The following is a 24,699-nucleotide window of genomic DNA, read 5'->3' as shown; positions in this document are numbered from 1 at the left end:
TACAAATCTTGAGATAGGCTGAAAGTAACAAACAAAGAGTTGTTTAAGTTTGCCTCTCAGTGACAAGTTGCTTCTTGCAGCCCTAATGATTGAAAGCACTGCATTTTCTCCAAAATATAAACTAGTATTTTAATGGTATTACGTGTCTTCAGAGCATAAAGACAAATAACTTAGGATGCTCTTAAAAAGGTTTCTGTCTAATCTATTAACATAAACATACCTTTCTTCCTCTAACCTCCATTCCCTCCAATTATTTGTATTGGAGTTCAGTCTGTTCAGGGAACTCTTCCTTTGCTGCTGGGGCAGTCAAAGTTGTTTTTAGCTGCTTAGTGTAGATACTGTGTGTAAATCTGTACCATGTGAAGGAATATGAAGTATAAATATAGGTGTAGGGATTAAATATGTTGTATACTGTCGGAGTGCAAAGGAATCATGCTCAGGAGTTGCTGTTTATGTCACATTCAGGGCTTGGGAAAAATAGGAGTTTACAATACCCTGAAAGATCTGTGCTTATATTCTTTTAATCCCATTTTCCTGGGCAGTTCTGCTTCCTTGTGTCACGTTCTGAAGTGTGTGTAGTAGAGCAGTGAGACTATTGGGATTTTGGAGTTGAAATAGTTCTTGTTAAGATGTCTGCAAGAAGAGTGCTCCAAAATGCTGAGGGCTAGGAATCTTCCATTGGGAAAGCTCATCTATTAAAGAATTTACACGCTATTCATATGAATTTGTTTTTCTTTGAAGTACTACACATGTTTAGTCTATTAGCGGTGTTTTAAAATAACTTGGAGCTGTTTCAGAATGTTGTTTCAAATATGGTTGTTTTCTGTTTTCAAGTTGTTTTAAGATTGATAAATGAGACAAATATTGTTATTAGAAAGAAAATAATTATAAATGCTATCTCTCATTAAAAACAAGTCTATGCTATGCATGTGTGCATATGTCTCTATATCTATGTGTATCTATTTACATAAATAAAGTCTCTGCTGCAAGTACCAAATAGTGCAAGTGAGCACCCAGCATTAGATAATTGGAATATTCCTAATATATCAAGCTCTTGTTTGTTGTTGTAAGTGACATGCTGTGAATAACTTACTGCCTCTCTGTTCCTATAGTATGCAGCGTCTGCTACAGCTTTGATGGTCAGTAGTCAACTCAGAAGTTTGCTAGAGCTGAATAATGATTCACCAGAGATTTCTGAGAGAGATTTTGCTGTCATTGTAAAGCTTGAAGAGGTTTGCTATTGCAGCCATCTGGTAATTCTTGGTTCTCTGGAGAAAAGAGAATCCTTTTGATAAATAGATCAAAGTGTTCTGTTCTTTCAGTGAATGATACCTGTAAGTAACGGAGAACTAATTTCATGCTGCCTGCCTCATTTGCTGAAGTCTTGCATTCTGCTTTCAATACGATATTGGTCATGCATTATTTTTTAAATATAGTTAATTCATTATTTAAATAGTTCTGTTCTTGGGTAATAAGGCAATCCCAGAAATATCTGATTTACCAAATGTGCTGTCATGATTAGTAAACTCTGTGCATAAATCCTGTTGTTCATTGTACCAGCCATGCAGGTAAGGAGACTCTCAAAGACTCTTCTTTTGCTATACCACAAGCCTAATATTTAGACTTTTGGGGTGTATGTGATGAACAACTGCAGACTAAAAATATAGTATTTTTAGAAATATTTGCATTAGCACTGAAAATTCCATTGTGGGGTATGCAGATGTTTGGCAGTGAAGGGCAAATACAGTGAGAAAGTTAGAACAGGAAGCGTATGTTGCAGCATCCCCTTGGAAAGAAACAGATCTCAGTCTGGGTTGTGTGTACATATGTACACCTTTGAGATTTGTCTGGTAGCAGGATGTTCTTTCTATTCCGTCAGGCATTCCAGATGTGCAGTTGCCATGACTGCACATGTCTAGTCTCATAGAATGAGTTTATTGCGCCATAGATATGATGCAAGAAGCCAAAAAAGAGAGGGGAAGGCTTTACTTTGCAAGTTATTCCATTTAAGGAAGCATGAATGCTTCCTTTGGTACTGTGTCTCAGTGGAAGAAAGGGAAAATTTAGGGTTATGACACACCATACTTCTCCATATGAAATGAGGCATTATTGTCTCTGTAGAGGTGATACAGCTCACAGCAGAACTAAGGAGATGTGTATGTGCCTCTTTGGGATGGAGCCTGCATCATCCTTGAAGTGTCTTGTAAGAGTAATGGTCTTATAATCACTGAACTATTAGAAGTATTGGCTAAATAACAGATGTGAACGAGCATGAGGCAATTACCACAAATTCTTTGAACTTTACCGTTCCTTTTTTTTTTTCTTCTGAGAGTTTGGTGAAGGAATAGCCTGTTTTTCACAGGGTAATTTTCCTGAATTCCCATTTTCAAGAGGTGTATAGATGGAAGAAAGTTCAGCGTGCTTGGTGCTTGCTGTTATATATATATTTATGTTTAAGGCTTTCAATTAGCGGCCTGAGGTAGGTCTGGCACTCTGATTTCTCATTAAGTTCTCTGATAAATATTGATTTGCAATTTCATATTTTGTAGTCTCCCACAAACTTCTGCACTTTGCTTGTTTCATCTCTGACTCAGATGCGTATTTATACTTGATTCTTTCCTTCGTTGTCTGCTTGACAGCTACAGTTGAATCTTTTTTATTTTTTTATTTAATATGTCCTTCATTTTTTTCAGTGTGGGAACTTTGCTGTTCTGGTGGATGTTCATATTTTGCCCGAAGGCTCCAATAAAGACACCAGCTGGTTTTCAGATCAGGAGAAGGAGGTACAACAAATAACAATTCTACTTCAAAAGCATGTGGTCACAGGGAAATGTTGGATAGCCTTGAACTATTCTGTGCATTTCACTGTTACGATGAGAGCATTGCTGGTTGTGCCTAACTGAATGGTTGCTGTGGGGCCCCTAAGTAAACTCTACACATGCTTTTTGGGTCACTAATGGCTGCTTTCTATTTCCTTTTTAATTCCTAAGCTCTGCATGTGTATATGCATGTGGTTTTGATTCTTCTGACTTTGGTTTTAAAAGCATCTCTCTGACGGCATTTTTGTCTTTTGTAAACCGTCCTGAGTTATGAATAATGGATTGTGACAGGTGTCACTTTTCTAGAGCTTGTTGATAAAAAGCTCGTTAATTGTTTGATCACATTTAGAGAAGTATGAATGGTATTTTATTTAGAGAATGAGTGCAAGAAAATATAATGTGTATGCATGATATGCAAGGTAATGGATAACAGAACTACTGTATCTCATTACAGGAGATTATTAAACTTGATTTTTAAATGTATCAATTGAATATCCTGACAGCAGATGAAATCTTGGAAATTCAGAACGTCAGCAACCAGTAAAATTAATGAATGCAACTTTCATCAGCTTCTGTGATTTCTGTAAGAATCTCGTGATGAGTTACTGGCTGCAGTTTTCCCCTATTTCAGACTGTGTGGGAACTTGAGAAGTTCCCTGCTGAAAATGAATGCAAGGCATGTTTGAGATGCCTGTGGACTTTCCCGCAAGTCTCTGTTACGGTAATTTGCAGCAGATAGCTTTCCTAATAATGGCATAATTAACTTGTCATTGCAGAGCATCCCCGTATGGTCACAGCAATGTGTTTAAAGAATAAGAAAAGAACCCAAAACACCAAAAACCCCAACAAATCAGTGCTCTGAGGGAGCAAAGGCAGAATATTTATCAGATTCACCTGATTTGTGCTTTAAGAATCAGACAAAGGAGAAAATATGGGAAGTCTTTTTAGATTTCTTTTTTCCTCAAGTAAATGAGTACTCCTTGCCACTTCTATTTATAATTGGCGCTATCTTGGTTCTAACTTTTAAACGCTTTCAAAATGTATTTTGTATCATTGCCAAAACAAAAGATGTGAATTTCAGGAAATTAGATCATGAGTGATTTCATAAAGAGGCATGACAGGGCAGCATTCATTGCGTTGCTGTGGCTGTGTATTTTGAGAGAAGTACAAAGGTTGCATATTTTCAACAACCAAGAAGTGTGATTTCAATAGCTTTACAATTTGCTTCCTGAAAGCCTTACACAGAGCCTTTGTTGTACTGGGGAGAAAAGGTCAAATTATGCCTATGTGGTTTTTTTTATGTTTTTGTTTTGTTATTTTTTAATTTGCACCACAACAAGTTTTTCACATCTCCAGAATTCATCACCTTAACAATAGTGCAACCTTGTTTGTTTGTTTCTCTGACTGAGGGACTTTGGCGGAAAAGAAGATGCCTTTCAGGTGCCCTCTAACACAAGCGTGGTTTCTGCTGATGCTCCCATCCCCTGGAAGAAGTCTGTGGCTGCTGTTTGTGGGATGCAGAGCCCTTCAGAGGGATAACTGGGGGCAGGGCAGGGTACTGCTGCAGAGAAGGAATGGGTGTGCTCTGCTGGCGGTGCGATTCAGGGTGGAGAGAAGAGTGCAGGTTGTGTGAGGCAGGCTGAGAGCTGCATACAAGCCCATTGGTTTGGAGATGGAATTAGAAAAGGCCATGCATGTTGTTTGGCTTAACTGAGCGCAGTCTCTGCATGCTGCTGTGTGGTGTATAAGGGTCATTTTGGACTGACATATGCAAATCACTAATTTGATGCTTTTCATGAACTTTACTCTTTCTGTCCTGTCCTTTCTAGTTTTTCTGCCCTTTGTGTCTTTTTTCTTTTCCCCTAGAAGAAACTCAAAGTTTTAGCCTTGTACTTGAAAAAAGAACTATTTCTTTTTTAGCCTGATTTCTCCTCGTGCCGTAATCTCTCCATTTTGCACACAGAAAGGTCTGAGTTCTGAGTACAGTTCAGTGGAGAACTAGAAGTAAAAGAGGATTATATTGAAAATTGCTCATTTACACTTTTTTAAATATAGATCTGTACAGTTCTTTGTGGAGAAGCACTACAATAAAACTTCCCTAAGCGTAACAACAGAATTAAATATTTTACATGTAAATTAAGGAAATGTGTGCTGATTTTTTTTGCTGGGGAAGATACCAAATACAAACTCCTTTCTCTGCTTTCTAGACTTTTCACTTGAACCTGAATGCATAGTCCTGATGAAGGAATGTGTAATGAGATCACTTTAATGAGTTAAACAGAGGAATAGGCAGATACTGTATTTTACAACTATTTTATTCAAGCAGAAAGGAAAGTGTATTTATTTCTAGCTGTAAGGCAAAAATACTATCTGTGGTTGACCCATATATGTGTGTTGCTCTCACTTAGAGCAATATGTTAAAAATGTTCCTCTGTATACTTGATATATAAATCCAAAGTAAATTTCAAGCCAAGATATTTCATGTTTGGTGGTACTAATATAATTTTGTCTGATGTCCAAACACTATAAAAAAAAAGGTAAAATGATATCTTTATATGCTGCAAAGTATCATTTCTATGAGCGTGAAGTTAGGCAGAATGGAAAATAAGAATTCTGAAGGAAAAGGCACAAATATTTGTTCTCCTTGATCTGAAAACTTATTCTAGTATTTGAGAGAAATATTTTGCTTTTATATCAAGGTTATTCTGGATGAAAGGTTTGCTCTTCTTTCAGAGTTGTCTGTATCTTGTTGTTGTGTTGTGCTTTGAAGGAAGTAAGAAAAATGTGAATGGATAAACTTAGGGGTGAAATCAAAATGAACTGGAGGAATGAGGTTACAGTGACCAAGTTAGTTCTGAGTTCTTCCTTCCCAAATCACACTGAATTGAACCAAAATATCTGTTGTGGTTTATGCTGATTCTTGCAGTGCATCCTGATGATTCCTGGTATTTTTACTAATACTTTGTTTAAATTTCTTGTGTTGTGATTCTTACAACCTGCATGCAAAATAATTTAATTTTCTTTTATAAGCAAAGATATTTGATGTTATAATCTATTCCTACTACTAAGAACTTCATTAGTTTTCTAAAAATAAATTGCGCCATGCATTGTGTCTTATCTGACTCATAATGTTTTTTCTCTCTTCTTCAAAATTGTAGAAAAAGGTATTAAAATGTGTAAAAAAAAAAAAAAAAGTTTAGAAAAGCTATTAGAATTTCTTTTCCTTACTCTAATGCATTTCTTAAGTATTGTGCTTCTCACCTCTGTGTAACAACACAGAACCTGATTGCAAATAGTACTTTTTCTTGTTACACTAGAGAGATTTTGTACCTTCTGCTGTGTGTGCAATGCTTAGCTCTGAAGCGGGAAATATTTGCATTTCAGAAGGTCTGCATGTGCCTAGAAGAGGTGGTGGTTTCACGGATCAAACGCTACTTGGAAGCGCGTAAACAGCGTGGTCAGTGGAAGTCAATGGAAAATGCATCATCAGGTCCTCTGTTCATTACAGGTAAAATCAGTTATTTAATCTCTAATAGAATAAACAAGGTAATGTACGGTGGAAACTTCTGTTCTCTGCTTTGTCATGAGAAACTTCCCATCACGAAATCTAGTATAGCCAAAATATCTGGGGTTTGAGGGTTTACTTTTCTGTACATCATTGAAAAATTAACATCTTGCTTGCACTATTGAATACGAATATAAATATATAAATATTCATATAAATAATGAATATGAGACTATAATTAAGCAGAATAAAAGAATCCATGGTCCTCTTGGCTGTCTTTTTTCTGAAGTCAGATTTCTACTTGTACATTTTTTATTCTAGAAATATTTTTTTCCTTCCTCTTGCCAGCAATTCATTCTTAAAAAGCTGCTATGACATGATAAGTGGCATTTGTTGTTTCACCTGTGTTACTTCAGATTTGGTAATTAAGTCAGTGGCCAGAAAAGAATAGTTGTTAGAGCATTTACCCAACTGGAGCAATTGTGTTGGATTTTTGTGCGTGTGAGGGTAGTGAAATGAGTAGATGCAATTCCAGAATGCTTTTCTTCAAATGACCTAATGGCTTGCCAGTTTTCCTTTAGTGTCATTTCATTTGCTGTTCTAGTTAGGTGGGCTTTGTGAAGTTAATAGGCAAATTTGTCTTACATTTGAAAATCAAGCTATTTTAAAATTGTTCCTAGGAAATGAATTATTTTATTATTACTACCAGCCTGGAGCATGTTATAAACTTGTTACAATGCTTTTCTAGTTCTGAGTGAACAAACAGAATTTTCTTATGCTGAAAGCAGAGGACCACTGCAAAGAGTGAGATGGGAAATTCTGACACTTGCTGAGATTTTTCTGTATTTTCTTTTACCGGGTGATATTTTTCACTGACTATTTTCTTAAATTTCTTGCCTCAGTCAAAACATGTTTTCAAAACCAATGATTTTGTAAGGTAAAACTAGCAGACAAGCTGATTATTTCTGCTTATGCAGACAGATGAAATAGTTTGAGGGAGTTCTTGAGATTTTAAGGTCCTGTATGTTCTTTCATATCACAGACGTTTCAGTCAGAATACTGGTATGCTGTTCATCAGCTGTGAACTGATCTGCTTGACTCTTCCCCTTATTTTGTGAAAACGAAGGACCTAAGGTCATCAGTCATATATTTAATAGTTTTAGATTAAAGAGTATTTAGTTTGGATGAGACAGAATTTCTGTTTCATAAGTTTTCTGCATTTAATCTTGACATCAATAATTAACACTAAAAAAAATAAAGGAAGAAAAAAGTGTGTGATAAGGAGCATTCATGTTGAACTTCGTTTCCAAGTCTCTCTTCTTCCCTCAGCCCACTTTGCTCAGGGCTGTAATTTGAAAGAAAGGAGTGCTTTGTTCAAGAATCAAGTTTATTCAAGTTACATTCAAGTCTATTCTTACCTGAAAAGGAAATAGCAGATATAGTAGGTGGGTGTTCACCAGAACAGCTGGGACCTACCTCTGAGAGACTGACCCTTCTAGGTGAGCCACAAGGCTAATACTCTTTATCATGTGTTTTACCTTCCTTGCTTTGGTCACAGTTCTGGTGGAGTGTCGGTGAAGTACAAAGATATGTAATATTCTCAAACAGATGAAGCGCAAGATAGCTGACCAGTATTTGCATGACAGTATTTTGAAGTACACAGGGAAATGTGCAAGCTTGATCTGTGGCTAACTACATTGGCATGCTGTAGCTACTGCTGGTAAAGTATTTAAGTTTGCAGTTACTGTTGCATTTGGAGGTTATTAGAAGTTTTTGAGTTCTTCAAACTGGATGTGGTTTCTTTTTCTCAAAGTTATGCAAGTCTGTGCCTGGACTTTTGCTGCTGTAAAATCATCGCTATTGCAAGTGAGAGTGTGTCTATGAAGAATAATAAGATGTTTATTAATTTGTTCCTTACTATTGCAGCTCAGCACTCCACTCTTGTTTGGACTTGCATCTTTTGGGGTTAATTTTTGTTAGTTTGTATTGAAAAGTTATCAGAATCAGAATTGTTAGTTCTGGTTAGTAAGCTTTTAGATTGCCTTTAATATCAAAGTGTCTGTATTGGAATTTTCATCAGAAATAGAAGCCAAGCTACTTTACTTTGGTTAGCAGATCTGGTTCTGCTTTCTAGATCTACAGAGCAGACTGGCCTCCATTGCTATTTTGAAGGGAATTTCTTCATCTGTCGCAGTTTCTTTTAAATATTGACATACTATTATGTTTAGTGTTATTATTAGTTACTGCCACCTTTCAGTTTTGTGGCACAGTACGTAAATATCCATTTGTGTAACTTGTAAATTCATGTTTCTTTTTCAAGTTACACCCACACAGCAGTGTGTGGTGGGTCGCATACCATCTCATTAGGAAATCTGTGGGTGTTACACATAGGAGAAGAAAGAAAGAAAGAATGGAAAAATGAGAGAAAGTAGCCAACACAAGCAAGTTCTTCCTATTCTTCCTTCTGTCTGAACAATTTCCCCACCCCTCCCAAATGACCAGTAAGAACAATATGCCAAAGTAAGCTTTAATTTAGTCTTTGGACATAGGCTTTAGTATAAACTCTCCATTTCCTGTGTTTAATTAATGTCCAAAAGTGTTTGATTTTGCTTTGTTTTATATATTTTTTAAAGAAGTGTAAAATGAGGTAGATTTTAAAAGATTTGATTCTGCCTGTATCCAATCTGCATGGCCAAAATCATGTAGAAAGGGCTTTAACAATATATGGTTTTCTTGCGCTACTTCAGTGAATTTAAGCCAACCAATAATAGTAATTATAATAATAATAATAAACATGTATTAGCAAATTTAACTCATTCAAAAAAACCTGTACTTACCTGTTTCACTTTACATTATATAAGCTTTAAAGTTAGAGCCATTTTCTCTCTCTCTATATATATACATACATATATATATATTTATATATGTTTATGCCATATGTTTTCAGTTTATACCACTTGTGCTGCTCAGTGGCACATAGTTGTTTTTAGCAATGGTATTGAGCATCCTTAGTTTTAGTATCATAATACTCATCCAAATACAGAAAAGTTGTAGGCCCAAATAGGCTAAAAGCAAAGCCTAGCTTTTCACCTGCTCAGAAAGTGACTGTTTCTGATGAAGAGTAATAAAAATTAAGTAACTAGAGGCTATAAAGAGGATCATATAGAGATGCTAAGTACAGGAGCTTGACAAAGGGGAGGACTGAAAAATTAGGGAAGAAGCCAAAGTTCTCATGGGCGTAGAAGAAAGAAAAAGGAGGATGTGTAAAGAAAATGTGGCCACCTTAGAAATGGAAGGAAAGAAGAAAGGAAGAAGGTATCTTGTAAACAGACCTCCTCCTTCTTCCCTCTCTTGAAGGTGGAGGAAGTTCAATATGTTTATGCTACAAATCATTTTCAGATTTTTTTCATTCTTTCCCTAGCATCCTTGTTGTTTGTCTTGGCTTGATGGTGGAACATTTTTGCTCTCATTTCAGATCTTTGTATTGTACTGTGTTTCCTACTGTGAAAATAATTAATCACGTGGTACAGATAGTTCACAGCTTGATTTTATCCATGTTCTCTATAATACAGTATTTTTTAAAAACATTTTGAACCTTGTTTTCTTAGAAAAGTTGAGTTGATTGTGATCGTATTTTCTGCCTGCTTCTGTTTGCCTGTCCATCTTTTCCCCTCAATTGCTTTTCCTAAATTGGTTGAACTTTATGACAGGCGGAGATCTCAGGGCATATGTTTGTCAGCAGTTAACTTCAGATAAGCTTACTGAAATGAGGAGGAGGAAATGCAAGTCCTTTGATGAATAGTTCAGCCTTACAAAGTCCACATCTTATTAAATATATCTATTTAAAAACTGAGATTCTATTTCATAAGAAAATACATTTTATTGGTTCCGTTTGTCATTAAACTTATTTATTTATTTATTTATTTATTTATTTATTTTCTCCTATAAACACACAAAAAATATTCTCTATTCACTATTTCTGTAGTAGTTGAAATGTGTGAAGTCTGCATAGGGTAAGTTCCCTGTTAGAATTCTATGGCAGCAAAAGTGATTTAAAATATTCACTTAAGGGAATACTCAGTGAAGGGAGTAATTTGTGATTTGTTATCCAGTCCTGCTGTTCTTTGTGAACCTCTGAGTTTCATAGCTCCCTGAAGTTTGCAGCAATCTATGCAATATCTTATGTAAAATATTTTGTTTTTCACAGCCAGCTTATGGGTTATTTTCTTTCTTTGGTCTGCTTTTTCTTTTAGAAGATAAAATTGTATCTCTGAAATTATTCTTGTCTCAGAGAAAAGGATATTTGGCAATACATATGCTCTCCTAAAGTGTTTTCTTGAGTGATTTTTCCTCTTACTTTAGGTAATAATGTAAAATAATGAAGAAAAAGTCCAAGAAGGGCAATAAAGATTATTCAAGGTCCTCACCTTGAAGGAAATGCAGTACGGGGACATGTGAAAGACTGGGAACAGCGCAGTGTGGTAGGACTCTTCAGCCCAGAAGGATAAGAACTAGGGGTAAACCAGCAAATCCACACCATCATTTCTGATCTCCTTTTTCCCCAACCTGAGAATAAGTGGGCATCAAATGAAGTGGGTTTTTTTTTGCCAAATGTTAATGAGGGTGAGAGACGTGTCCACAGACTTGGGCAAGAGCATGAGAGAGGAATCCAGGAAGGATATGGGATTCACGGAAATCTCTTCGGGCTTGAGAAGGCTAGGAGAGGACTGGGAGGAAATAATTGCAAACAGTTTTCTCTTGTGTTTGATCTTCCCTTCTATCCTTTTCTAATGACTTTAAATGCAAGGCATTGAGCTATATGAACCTTTGATCTTATCCATTATGGCCTTTCTTATCATCATAAGGAAAAAGCCTGCACCATAAACATTATTATGTCCAGGAGAGGTTGGTATATTTCAAAGATTGTCCGAGGAATTCTAGGCTTTTTAGATTGAAGGATCTGCATTTGTCTTTTTCCTGATATTAAACCATTGCTCACAGAATTTAACAGTTGCTATCTCTGTCTTGGGGCATTAGCAGATGTAGCACCAGATCTTGAATGCTTTCTCCTTATTTTAGTTCTTCCTGGGTGCATCCCCCATGTGAAGTTATTTATAGTCTTGAGTAGGAAATGAAATGCTGTTGTATTTATTTTAGAGATACTCTGTAACTAAATGCTTATATAGATACTATTGAAAAGAAATACAACATTTGTTTAAAACAATAAGAGAGTTTGGTGTATGCTTTCAATTTAGAAAACAGCCTTTAGCTCTGGTCTTTAATTAATACCTGTTTAATTCATTGATTTTATTTTCTTTCTTGCTTCCATCCTGTTTCTATGTTTTGGTTCCGTATGTTTTGTTATTTGTTTTATGAAGAGAAAAAATATGAAAATTAATGCAGTATATGCATGTGAGCAAAGTCTGTGGCTGCATGGACAAACATGACAGCTACTATACTTATGTAAGCTAAAAAGGTCTTTCTAGCATCCAAGTAAAACTGCATAACAATCTTGGTGTTAGTACCTCAGTTTATGCAAAGGCACATATTTTTATGCAAATTAAAAATGTATTTTTTATTGTTATCATTGTATAGTTATGCAGAGAGTAAGTAGTCACTAATCCTGAATTTACAGAGTGGAATTATGTCCCCTCTTTCAGTATATTGACACTGCCTAGAAGCTAATAGTCAGTTTACCCATCCAAAACATGCAGCATATAATTAATTATATCTAATTATATCTAACTTTGCAAATCTAGTGGTTTAAACTCTGCTGATAAGTAACAGAAGTAGGTGGCTGCTTGTTACTTCACCTGGTACATTTTAAAATACATCTTCAGATGATGTGAATCCAGAAGAGCTTGTTTGTCTATATCAGTTAAAACCGGAATTCAAAATACAAGCTCATAGATGTTGCAAATTAAGCAAGCAGAAATTAAAAGTAAAGTTAATCTTTACATGACTGGTATTTACTTGAGAATATCAAAATGAATCTCATTTTGACAGGGACGCTATATTGCCACTTTCTGTAGGATAACTTAGCACCTACTGGTTTTGGAATCTGTGTGGAGTGATTGTGCAAATAGTTCCCTAAGCACTGGCTATTTCTTACATCACTGACAGATTCTTCTTTGCACATCTGTTCATCTTGAGAGCACTTTTTTGTGCGCACTGTATAGTTGTTAAAGCATCCACCTTCTCCCGGAAGCAGGAATCCAGAGGATAGGATATCAGTGTTATCTTCTTTAGACCTGTTTGAACATGAGGAACAGTGGGAATAGATTTTAAAGTGCTTGCTTTTCCAAATGGATTTTTCTAAGGAATGAATTTGACTTTTCTTCCATCCATAATGAACACGGCAAACTGGTTTTCTGCTTGGAACTTTTCATAGATTCTGTGGTCTGCATTCAGTGGATGCTCAAATTGTTTTTGTTAGAATATCTAAGATATTGCAGAAGAAATGGCCAATATGAGAGAGCTGTTTTTCCTTAGCTGTCTGATTTTTACTAATGAATCTGCAGGATTGCAAGGAGTCTGTGCTGCTTGGTATGTTCCACAGATCAAATACAAATCTCATCATCTTCTAGTGAGGGCAGTTTGGAAATAATGAATGCATTCTGAAGTAAAGTATGCGGAAGCATCTAAATGTGGTCATGTTTTTGTGTTTAGCTAAAATTTTAATATAGTATGAATATGCCTTAGGAATTCTTTTTCTTTTCTGGCTTGTATACATTAGAGTGCATTTATAGTTTGTTTGTGTGCATACTGGGCCTATTTATTTGGTATCTTTACATTCCATTTGTGGTTCTTTTCTGTGTGCAGCTGTGGTGACCATGTGCTTTGGTTGTCTCAAACAAACAGAAAAAACCCTACATAACTTCTGAAATTCTCCGTGCTGGTGGGCCATGGATTCTCTTGAGATCATAAAAAATCATAAGTGGTCTCATTGAGCAATGGTAGCAGCCGCTGACTTTTGCAGGACTGTTTTAGGAGACATATTTGCAACATCAGGATCTTCATCAGCATCTTGAGTTTGGGAGTTTCTTGTATAACTGTGAAAAATAAAAGGTATACAACTGTGAAATGGGGAGAAGAGAGTCTTTAAAAATTAACTTTGGTAGCTTCTTTTTAATTAGTTCACAGCATAGTAAATAAGGGGAAAAAAGAAGGATTTGATTTATTTATTTATTTTTTACATTGACATGATATAAGAATTCTTTAATTAAAAAAAAGTAACTGAAGATACTCCAAGTGTTTCTAAATAGAGCAATACTCTAAATCTCTTTTGGTTACAATGTATGCAAGGTAGAAAAAGGATTTGAAATAAAGCCTAAAAGAAATATGATTTCCTTAGAAATATTTGGAAGAATTTACTTAATTGCAACCAGAAGCTTGACCTGGAAGTGTAACGTTTTGACCTTTTAGCTGCCTGGTTTCCTAAATGTGTTGTTTTGTTCCCTCTAAACTGTGAGAAAATCTGTTTTACGTATCTTTAACCCTTTCATTCTCTAAAAATGTTAGTAATGTCCCCAGTCTATAACCAGCAGTCTAACTATAACCAGAAAATAAATGGAAGAGAGAAAACAAAACACTGCTTCATAAATTGCAGACATTTTTTGTGAGTTTATTTACGTTTGGAAATTTTTTATAAGGCTTTACAGAAATTTATGCAGATAAAGATGGAAGGCCAGTTCATGGGAAAAAGACCTCATGCGTACTTTCCTTACATAAGTAATTCACAGAAAGGAATGATCTGATTCTGTGTATTTGATTCTGTTGAGCCATCACCAATCAAGGTGCTCGCTATATTGTTTATTACACGCTGAGTATTTCCACTGACTAAAAATATTAATAACATGACCGATAGCCCATAATCAAAACTACACCTACCAAAGTTTGCAGAGACTGGATCTTAGTTTATTAAAAATGTATGGAACTGAACTAAAATTTAGTAGTGCAGCAAATAAAGAAGAGTTTTACTTGAGAGGAGAAAAAGTTTGAGTGCAATCTTGAATATGCATTGTGGATATGGTAACAGGATTTGATGAGTTCAGTCCACCTCAGACAGGATAATCTCATGCAGGGCAAAGTACAGTTACTGAGGCAGAAACATTCTACCTTTAGGCAGTCAGTATATGTATGTGAAGAAAATAAAATGATGTAGATATCAAAGCTTGCTTTAGAGAAAAAAAGATAGAATTCCTCTTTGCAGACCATGATTTGTTTGCTTGTTTAAAGATATTTAGATTTCTTTAGTGTGTGTACATTTGTGTCATGGGATATAGGCGATGCTTGTCCTTTTCTCTTGTATTTACACGGCACTGGATAAGCTCACAGTCTCCATCCTTTTTGATTTTGCTATTGAATATTGAGGAGTGGGTGTGTTATGTACCTTTTTTCACTTAGTATCTAATACACTGATGCCAGAGCCTACAAGATATTCAGCTGTGTAATTCAGATGGTTCGTTATAATACTGCACTCTTGAATAAGCTTAATGGAGCAACTTGCTGCATACCCTTCTGAGATCAGCTGCCAGCTCTTTGCACCACAGCCAGCACCTGCTTCACTGCTTGAGCCAAGTGGCACTGATCAGATGATCACAATCTTTGGTTGTTCTTGGGACCTTTACATCAGAGCTTGTGAGAGGAAAAAGGGTAGACCATTTCAGCAGCTGACTTAATTATGGCCCATTTGCTAGCTGGCATTTTAAAAGAGAAAATACAGAAGGCTTCACTGTCGAGCCCTTCCACGTATTTGCTGTGCTCCAAAATTTCCTCCTGTTCTGAGTTGTTGGAAGCCTAAGAAAAGTCTGTTGTGTGAAAGTACCCGTGAACCCCCAGTGATAACGTTATGAAATGCATAGTGGTTCAAGTCTACAGGCATCTCCTGGAACTTACTTGCTTTTACAGTGTCACCTGGATGATAGGGTGGAAGAAAATGACAATCAACATCTGCCTCTGGCTTCCGTGTTCATTGTTGCTGTATATCAAGTTCACCTTTGGGGAAAGTATGTTTTCACATTTTATGCTGTCTTTTTCAAGTTGTACACAAGATATCTGTTGCTGGCTTTTCTTTCCCCCTCATGCCTACACCTTGTGTCTCCAGAGGTAGACTTGCTGGACTTTTTCACCAAACCCATAGGTTTTGTAGCCATGGGATGCAATAAACATTTCTTCACGTGTTCAAAACTTGTTCCTGATGTTCTTAATGACCCTTGCCTGAAGAGCTTGTTATTAGCAGATAAAAGTCTTTTCTGCAATGGGAGCTATGGGGTTAAAACACTTTTCCCTTGTGAGATATGATTTTATAGAATTTACATCCTATTACCAGAAAGAAAACAAAATAGACCCTGTAAACCTGTAGAGAATTTGATTGCCATTGAGAATCTTTTAGCACTGTAGTGCTCGTACCTATAGTATGTTGTGATCAATAAGAGGAACCAGTCATATTTGCTAAATTCTGAAATGTTCATTTTTATGTTCTAGTTGAGTTTTTATTCTAGACTTGACTTTGTTTTGCAGCGATTCCTGCCATTTAAAATATGAAATCCTCCCTTTAAAGAATTTTATGGCAACAGCATTTTTTGTGTAGTTCACAGATGTCTTCAAGGAATGAAACAGGCTGAAAAGGCGTATTTTTTTAAACTAGTTTGTGCTTTAAAGACCACTCTACATTGCCTCACACCCTGGAAGTTGTATTTGTTACCATCACAGTGCCTGTTTCATTTTAGCTAGAATCTGCCTTCTACAGCCTTACTTTAATCCCTGCTCGGAATTCAGTGATTTAAGTATGTGACATTGTGTGGTTTAAATACAACTGTGTCTGGCTAAATTTGGACAAATGCTCAGCATGATTCTGAATGTACAGTGTATGTGCACATGTGACATCATGCAGTTTTTACCTGAGCTGCTGCTACATGGTGATACAGCTACTTTGAAGGGACTTGAGATTTTCTTCTGCCACTGATTTGTGTTCTGTCACAGTGTTTACTGCGTGGTTTGTTTTTCAGCTGTCAGAGCCTTTTGGCAGGTACTGACAGATGCCTTCCTCCTCCTAAGCTGTCAGGCCTGTTCCAGTGGTTAAGGAGCTCTTGGCACGTGGCTTGGTCAGGACTACAGTTCATGCATTCAAAATGACGAGGATTCATAAGTAGCTTTCAGTTTGTGTGCTGAAGCCTGTCACAATAAACAGTATGGTCATAAAGATCGACCAAAAGGTGAAATCAAATCTTGTCTCCTATTAGAAAACAACAGTCTGTGGGAATGGTATGCTGATCTTCAAATATATGACTTTACTGTATCTGTTTGGATACATTAGCAGCTGATGCTAGCTGTTATTTCTTTTACATTATGAACAAGTTGTGAGAAAGCTGGATCAGTCTGCCTCTCCAGCTCTGGGTTTAGTGATGGGAGGGTGGTCATTTCCTTCAGAGCTGCTGAGGATCATCATCAGATGCATTTCTCACCTTGAGTCTGCATGGTCTGATAGATTCTTTTCTTTTCAGTTCTTTTCGCCAGAATGCCTATGACAGTCAGGCCAATAAATGCCTTATAGAATATCCAGTTTTCTCATTATAGCTGTGATGGAAGAATAAATCCTACACCTCCTGGTTAGCACAGAGCCCTGCAGTCCTGCTCTGCTCTTGCTTTTAGATTTCATCATATGGCTTGATCCGGTTTTGCTGCCGATGGCTCATATGCTGAAAGTTTTAGATGATGTGCTATGCTCAACTCTCTGTACTCTGACAACATAAAGGATTCTGGTAAGCATATCTTGTCCTGTCTTAATCCAGTTCATTTGAAGCTTGCTTAATTTCTTTACTCCAGCCAGGGATTCCATTCTCTGATAGGAGCCAAATCTTTGTCTCATGTCCTTTATGAGCCCAGTCTCTGAACTGTGTTATCAAGTGGCCTGTGCTGAGGTTTGGCAAATAGAAGAGTAGCACTAATTCTGATAAAATTGTGAAAAGGAAGAGTAAGGGGGGGGGAAACAGTAATCAGTTTTTGCTTGTACTTGGTTTAAACAGGCTCTAAGGCACCTGGGAAAATACAGAAGTACATCAGTGAATTTGTTTGCAGATATAAGTTTTCAAGAACAAACCTTGCATATTTGCAATGTGAGGGAGCTGTTGGTATAACTGTAAATAAGAGGGAGTCTTTTGGTTTTGTGCATGGAAAATAGAACCTGCAGCGCTGTGTTAAGTGCCTTTAGCTTGTGCCTGACTCTTCCTGACATGTGCATGCATGCAGACACACAAGCAAGTACATATGAATATAGTCAGTACAGCACCCAGGCTTTTCTCCTAGGCCACACTTAACTGTATATAAATCTAGCAGCCAAAATGCTTTTTTTCTTAACTATTAAGAAAAAAAAATTAAAAATTAAGATGGTATTGATGTTTTTCATTACATAGGAAGTACTTGCAGGTACTTACCACTTTCAATAATGAAATTTGAAGAAAATAATTTAAAACTTCTTAGAATTGAAGGATAATGTATGGAAAGACAGCATGAGACTCTCATCTGTGTAAGTTGCTCTGAAACCACTGCTTCGGTGTATGAATATCTGCACTAGGTGAAGATCTGTTACACTTCTTGTCACTACCTATGAATTTGATAGGGGTTTTTTTGGGTGGGGAGGATCTGAAGGTGGTGATATGGATATTCTGTACCCACTTGGAACAGTGGAAAAGGCTCAGGAAACCTGAGCAGCTTCTTGTGTTGTTCTTTCCGTCCCATTCTGCTGTCCTTAGTTTATCCTAGACTCAGACTCAACTTACGAACAACACTTCCCATTTGCTTTTGTATCTTGTCTAAATTAGAAATCATGACGAGATGATGAGAATATGTTCTGGGGAAGGAAATCTGCACAATCACCAGTAGGTTTAGAATAAAATACTTCTTTCCTTTTCAAGTTTACAAGCGATCAAGAATTTGGATTGGGTGATGAATAATTTTAAGTGGAGAAGTATGACCGCTAAAAAGGACTGTAATAATATGTCTGGAGAGCACTTTGAAGATGAAAAACTCTATGTACTGTAAACACTATTACTAGCGTAGCTTAATCTGGAATAATTAGCATGAGCAAAACGTAATTTTATTTAATGTAAAATACAGTAGTTCAAAAAGTCTGATGCACCTGTGTATTTATTTTCACATTGTAACCGAGGAAATTCATCCTCTTTTCTGATAAATGTTACAAACGTTTGAGATTTTCCTTTACATAGAGACTGTCCTAGTCCAGAATAACCTGCCAGAAGCATGAAATGCCTCAGCTAGGAGATAAAAAGGGATATGGGGTTGGGGTTGGTTTTTGTTTTTTGTTTTTTCTGTTTTTTTCCCATTTGCTTGTGTTTAAAGACGGTATAAAAGTGTTGTGCAACATGTCAAATATAGAAGTGTGCAGGGGGCAAGTCAGCTTCCTTGAACTTGTGCTGTGGCTTTGGAGAAGACTTGAGTGAGTTTTGTTACAGAGCCATGCAGGTGCCAGATTTTGCTGGGAAGCGAACACCTGCCAGGCTGCTCCAGATAACTCAGCAGCTTGGAGGCATTTTCCCAGGCTCCCAGCTGAATGGTCGCTAATAGCCGTGGGAGAGGGCTTCCCACTGCTCTGCACTGCACCGCAGCCGCCTCTTGGCAGCCTCCTAGAAGCTCAAGGCAGCTTGGCTGCAGCTCCTTTGGAAAGGAAAGCAAGTGTTGCTGGATAGTTTTACAATACAGAGTCAGTGTCTGATACTTCCTCTCAGTGTCTTGGGACCATGAAATACAACAAGCAGGGCAAATTACCATTCCCTTAAAAGGCAGCACTCACTGGGGCATATTACAACTGAAAGTGAACTGTGGCTTTTCTAGAATTACTTCTATTCAGTCACGTTTGGGGTTCCTTTTTTTTTTAATTGGTCATTTCTTGCTGCTGAGATTTGATCTTTTGGATGCACAGTTTAGAAGAAAAGCAAACCTCCAAACTACTGTGTTTTTTCCTACCTCTCTTGGTGTTCTACAGATGGAGCTATGATGTCTGCATTTTGTGATGAAGAAGAAATCAAAGATTGGTCCGAGTAGGTTTGCTGATTGCAAGATGTGTGAAATTTCTCTGTTACTGGCTGCAAAATAGTCTTTGTAGCTTGCGGGTAAAGCTTGAAAGGAATGCTTAAAGAGTTAATGCTAGATTATTTGGTCCTTCCTTCCAGATAGTATGAGGAGCAGATTTTGGTCTTCTCTGTGTATATACTGGCCTTCTTTCCTGGAGTGTACTTTACAGCTTGCCCTGAAGCAGTGTTAGCGTATGCTGGTATATAAACAGTACTGATAGTGGACAAATCTGAATCTGAGAGCAGATGCAGACTCATGCTGAGTAAGTGTGTAGAAAGTTTAAAAACTTGCAAGATGCATGAGATTGTCAGACAAGGTGTCCTTTTGGCGCTTAGCTTTTAGCTTCATATTTCATGAAGCAGAAATGGTTAATTGGATAATATATTTCTCTTGAAGGAAGCAGAAAGAGGTTATTGCAGTTTTTATAGCTCTGCAGCAATCCAGACTATTTTAATACTGGAAAGTTTGTGAACTGTAGTTGACTTCATGGGCTAGATTAGATGTCACATACAAGGATTTTAAAATATTTGTTAAACGTAGCTGTATGATAGTTTCAAACTATAGGCATTTTGAATGCAGTGCATCTTAAATTGTTGTCACTCTTAGCAATAAGTACAGCAAATCATCTTTACTGGCTTTTTCAATGAAGTCAAATAGTAGCCATGGGAACTCATAGAAACTAAAATTCTTTTCTCATGTTAGCCCCTCTGGGCAAAGCTTATTACCTCAGTTTCAATTCCCTATCAAGGCTCTACAATACTGTCAGACTTGAGGTGACACTGCGAAAATTATGTAGTCTGCATCTCTATTTATATATTTTACTAAGTGTGAGGCATGCATTCTCCAGAGAACAGTAACTGAGAGAATCAAGGACCTTGGAGAAGAATTTGATATTTTTTTCACACCATTTGTCAATCAAATATGATTAAATACTTCTCAGAGAATACCAGAACAGCCTGAGAAATAATCAGATGTACGTGTCACCTGATTCTTAAAAGAATGCCAGGAATGGCGTATCATGCTTTTCTCTGTGCAAAAGCAAAAGTTACACATATTTTCGTTTCTGTTCCTTCCCAAGAAAAATACCTTAGGAGTGTTCCTGACACGCGGAGGTGATAAGCCTCATACTCTCTTTTAGGAAATTCGTTTGTGAAGCTGTATTCTTGTGAATGTTACTTTTTTTGGCATTACAGAGATCACAGTGGAAATGCTATCGTCATGCTAATAACTTACTAATATGAAAGGCAAATTCCTTGCTTTGGCTAACCCTACCAACAGTATTAGAGATATGCGGATGCCAAACTGGAAATAGCTAAAAGTAATTTTCTTTAATTGAGTTCATAAATATACAGTTAATAAAGATGGTGGATTACATCCAGATTTTTCTGTAGCGCTCATCATTTTCAAAGGATGTTTTAACTTGTCACATCTTGACTGGATCTTTAAAGGGAAGTCAAAATTTAGGTATCTTCCTGAGGGGAAGGAAAAAAGATGGCTGATAAATGTTAAGGGTCTTGATTGTGATGAGTAAGTATAATTGTTGACAGGACGTGATGCTGAGCAGTGCTTCACAGAGAGCTCAGGAGATGTGGAGCTTAAGCAGGAGAGTTGCAGACTCTTTAGGAGACATGCATTTTTCCAGGTTGTGCTTAGGAATAAGGTGTGCCTTGGCACTTGCTCTGAAGAGATTAGTATGGCAGCATACAGGCTTTCCTGACTTCCTTTTAAACTGTTGGAGAGAAGAACAGCAGTAGCACTTGACTTTTGAACTTTTCTATGATAATTGCATCTAGGGTAGCTGGCTGCCTTAGAAACACACCAACAATATAAGCATTGCAAAACTCATCAGAGCTAGAGGAAATATCATTAATTGTCTTGCAAATTCATTTTGCTGAAGTGTATAGAATGACTATAGAGGGAGGAAATGCAGATTCTACTTTTCAGTTTCAAGGGGAGTTATGTTGCTAAATACCTTTATAAACTGAGTCGTAACTCATTTACTCAGTGTTATTTGTGAATTAAAGTAGAACAAAACTAAGATCTGATTTTCTTAGCTGGTGTCGAATTATCTCTTTGCTGTAATACAATCCTTTCTGTTCTTTTCTCATGCACAAGAATTTTTATCATTCTTGGAAAGAGAAACTGAAGATGTGTATATGCTACAGGTACCTGCTGGGGCAGCCAGTCTAACTGTTTACTTGTAGATATTGAGGAGTCTTAGTGTATGCATTTCGTACTTAATTCAATCTAACTGTAAATAATTTAGGCCTTTTGTGTTTATTTTTTTTTTATAGACAGCCTTTATCTGTCTGCTTTGAGTATATCATCTTCCTCTAGAAAGCAGTGACGTGAATAATATCAGTAGTTTTCTGACAGAATATGTATGAAAACCATGTAGTACCTAGGACTGTAGCCTTTTGGACTAGTGACTCAACAATTAGGGTGTTAAGTGAGTGACATCTGTGATAAATTAATTGACTTATATTTACTTTTACTGTTGTAACCAGAATTTGAAGGTTAGTAAAATGCTTGGATTTTTTCATACCTAATGCTAATTTTTGGAGACGTCAATATGTGTGTTTTCTTTTTTTTCCTCTACAGTTATATTTTCTCTGAGCCAATCCAATCTTTGTAGACATACCATGCTTTGAGACCAGAATGCCCAAGATACCCTTACACTTATTCTCTTTTTGTTTTATGTTGCAGCCAGCAATTTTCATATTACCGCTTACTTTATGAAGAGATGGGTTAATCTCCGTTGTGCTCTAGGGAAGCGTTATCGTGGTAAGAAATCATTTTCGAATAGCCTTACTTAGAATTGTGCATTTCTGTGAGTAAAAATAAAAGGGAACTGATAGTTGTTAGCTTTTGATCTACTTGGGATTTGTTTTAAAGCTAGAATTTGTTTACTCTAGAGTATATTGTCTATAAAAATGAGAGATGTTTCTTAAGATGTGATTATTATTCTTTTTAAACTTAATTTTATTTTATTTTTTTTTGCCCCGGGCTTATCGGCTAAGTTGCACCAAATTCTATACGAATGATGAGACTCAGCATTTTACTGAGTCTCTGCAGGGTGAATCAACCAAAGGTTTCAGTATGAATCACTTCATTATTGCTTGAGTGTCTTGTGACATCAACTGTATAGTACAAGTGTATGCAAGAAAAAGCTTTAATTCAGCTCAGTGCTATAAAATCTTTACGTAGGTGATATCATTGGACTAGATCCTTTTTTCATGTTTTCTCAAGCCAAGATGCTCAGCAAGGAAGTGATATCAATCCTGTCCTGCCAACAGCAGTAAAGAGAAACTGTAATGATCACTGCCCTTTGTGCTGAGCTTTACATATTTTTCTTTTCGTGTAAAACAAATCCATTGGCTGCCCCTAAAAATATTGACTATTTGAATTGGTGTCTTAAGGATATTTCTTTTTCCCTTTTTTTTTTTTTTTTTTTCCCCAAATTGAAATTCATTATATTCACAAGTGTCTAAATCTCTCTTCAAATACCAACTGGTTTTTATTCTAAATGTATTGGTGGAAGAGTCTGGAGAGTTGATTTTAAATGTGTCATTGAATTTCTGTCTGCCTCCTGGAAGAAGTATATCTCCAGCAGTGTCTCAGCATTGTTTTCTCTCCATTAAATCCAGACCTTTTTCAGAATCAATGAATGCCTACTTTCATTTTGTTAGCCAGCAAGTGAGACTGTTATGAAGCATAACAATAAAACTTACTAACCAGAATAAACTTGCTGTACCAGTGCTGCCAAAAAGCAAGGCTTTGATTCTGCAGTCAAAATTTTCCTTCTACATGAAGTTCCTAGCAAAACAGAGCTTCATTTTGCCAAGTTTCACTACAAATAAATACCTGAGTAACATATATTCTCAAAAAAATGTTAAGTACTGATGATTCTTTTCTGTGAGAATATTTCTAGTATTTAACAGACAATGAGCCTAAAAGAAAAAGAATCCTGAATACTGTGATTGGTTTCTTAGTATCTGAAATCAGCTTAAATAAGTGATGATTATTGGAGCCTCATGTAACAAATTTAGTCTTTGTGAAAGATGTCCAACTTTTCTTCACTGCTGTTTTAAAGTAACCTGTGGTCTCACAGTTTGAATGCCATTGTACAAGACCTTTGGGGGTGGCCTTCAGCTCATGAGAATACAAGCTAAACAACAATATTTTGGTGATTAGGCACAGCCACAACATGAATATTTCCTTGGAAACAGTTTTGCTAACAGTTGATATTTCTGAAAGGCTCATCGTATTTCATTATCCTGTTATATTAGCTTAACTAGTTGTTGAGCCAATAAAGATGTGCCAGAATTCGCTCTATAATTTTTCAACCAATGACAAGATAATCTTTATTAACATCCTCGTCTTTCATAGTGATGACTTGAGTAAAGTCACTCCTGGTAAGCAGTTGGAGGGCTTTGTCAGGTGGTGGAATAGGAGCATGACACTCTAGAGAGCCATTTGCCTGTATGGATGATCCATGCTGGCAAATTGATTATATTCAGCCAGTACCCTATTTATTATGTGGAGACCCTTCAATTTTCAATCCTCTAAATAGAGATGTAGTTGTGTCCACAACTGACTAAGTGAACTTGAGTAAAATACAAAATTCAGTAACAGTTTAGTAATTTACTTATTTACTTTAAGTTCTCTGCATTCAGAGTTGGAAACACTTGTCCATAGACTGAATTATTGTATCAAGTCCTGTTGTACTGTGTTGTGCTGTGTTATAGATATGATCAACAGCTTTTCATATGAAAAGACTAATCACCAGAATAGCACAGAATAAATGGTTAAGTGTGTTTTCAGTAGGTTCTGTCTGATATGTTTGTCCATATATAATTATTATATATAATATTAATGTGTATAATTTTTTGTCTTCTTTCTCATTATTTTTGGATAGAGCTACGTATGTTTCCAGACAAATTTGTTGTTTGTATCAGTAAACTTGAATTTAATCCAAGTGATTGGACATGTGAAGATGGTGCATTGGTATGTACAAAGATGTTCTATACATTTTCTGGCTTATTTTATGGTGGTGAAATGAATGTATATGTGTATAGCTGTAATTATCTGTGTATTTTTTAACGTCATCTTGTGATCAGAATATCACATTAACAGTTGCACAAGATATTCCAAAAGTGATCCTTAAGTGATTGTTTGAAGCAGACAAGAATTTTTGGAAGCTCAGCATTTTCAGAGGAGCATAAGGAACATAATTTACCCTTGAAACACTTTACTTTCCATGCGGATAATGGAGCAGATTCT

The 24,699-nt window shown here is 36.4% G+C and overlaps 1 protein-coding gene across 1 annotated transcript in view; it reads left to right on the top strand.

Moving 5' to 3' along the window:
• Positions 1–24,699, top strand: part of SLX4IP (SLX4 interacting protein) — a 70,660-nt gene that overhangs the window by 29,794 nt on the left and 16,167 nt on the right. The window contains 4 exon segments of the mRNA XM_015857073.2: positions 2,694–2,783; positions 6,204–6,327; positions 22,123–22,200; positions 24,335–24,423. Coding sequence (XP_015712559.1) covers positions 2,694–2,783; positions 6,204–6,327; positions 22,123–22,200; positions 24,335–24,423 — 381 coding nt within the window.

Source organism: Coturnix japonica, chromosome 3, assembly GCF_001577835.2.
Source record: "Coturnix japonica isolate 7356 chromosome 3, Coturnix japonica 2.1, whole genome shotgun sequence".
Lineage (NCBI taxonomy): Eukaryota > Metazoa > Chordata > Aves > Galliformes > Phasianidae > Coturnix > Coturnix japonica.
The sequence above is the reverse complement of the archived record's forward strand: the minus strand, read 5'-3'. Positions and strand labels throughout refer to the sequence as shown.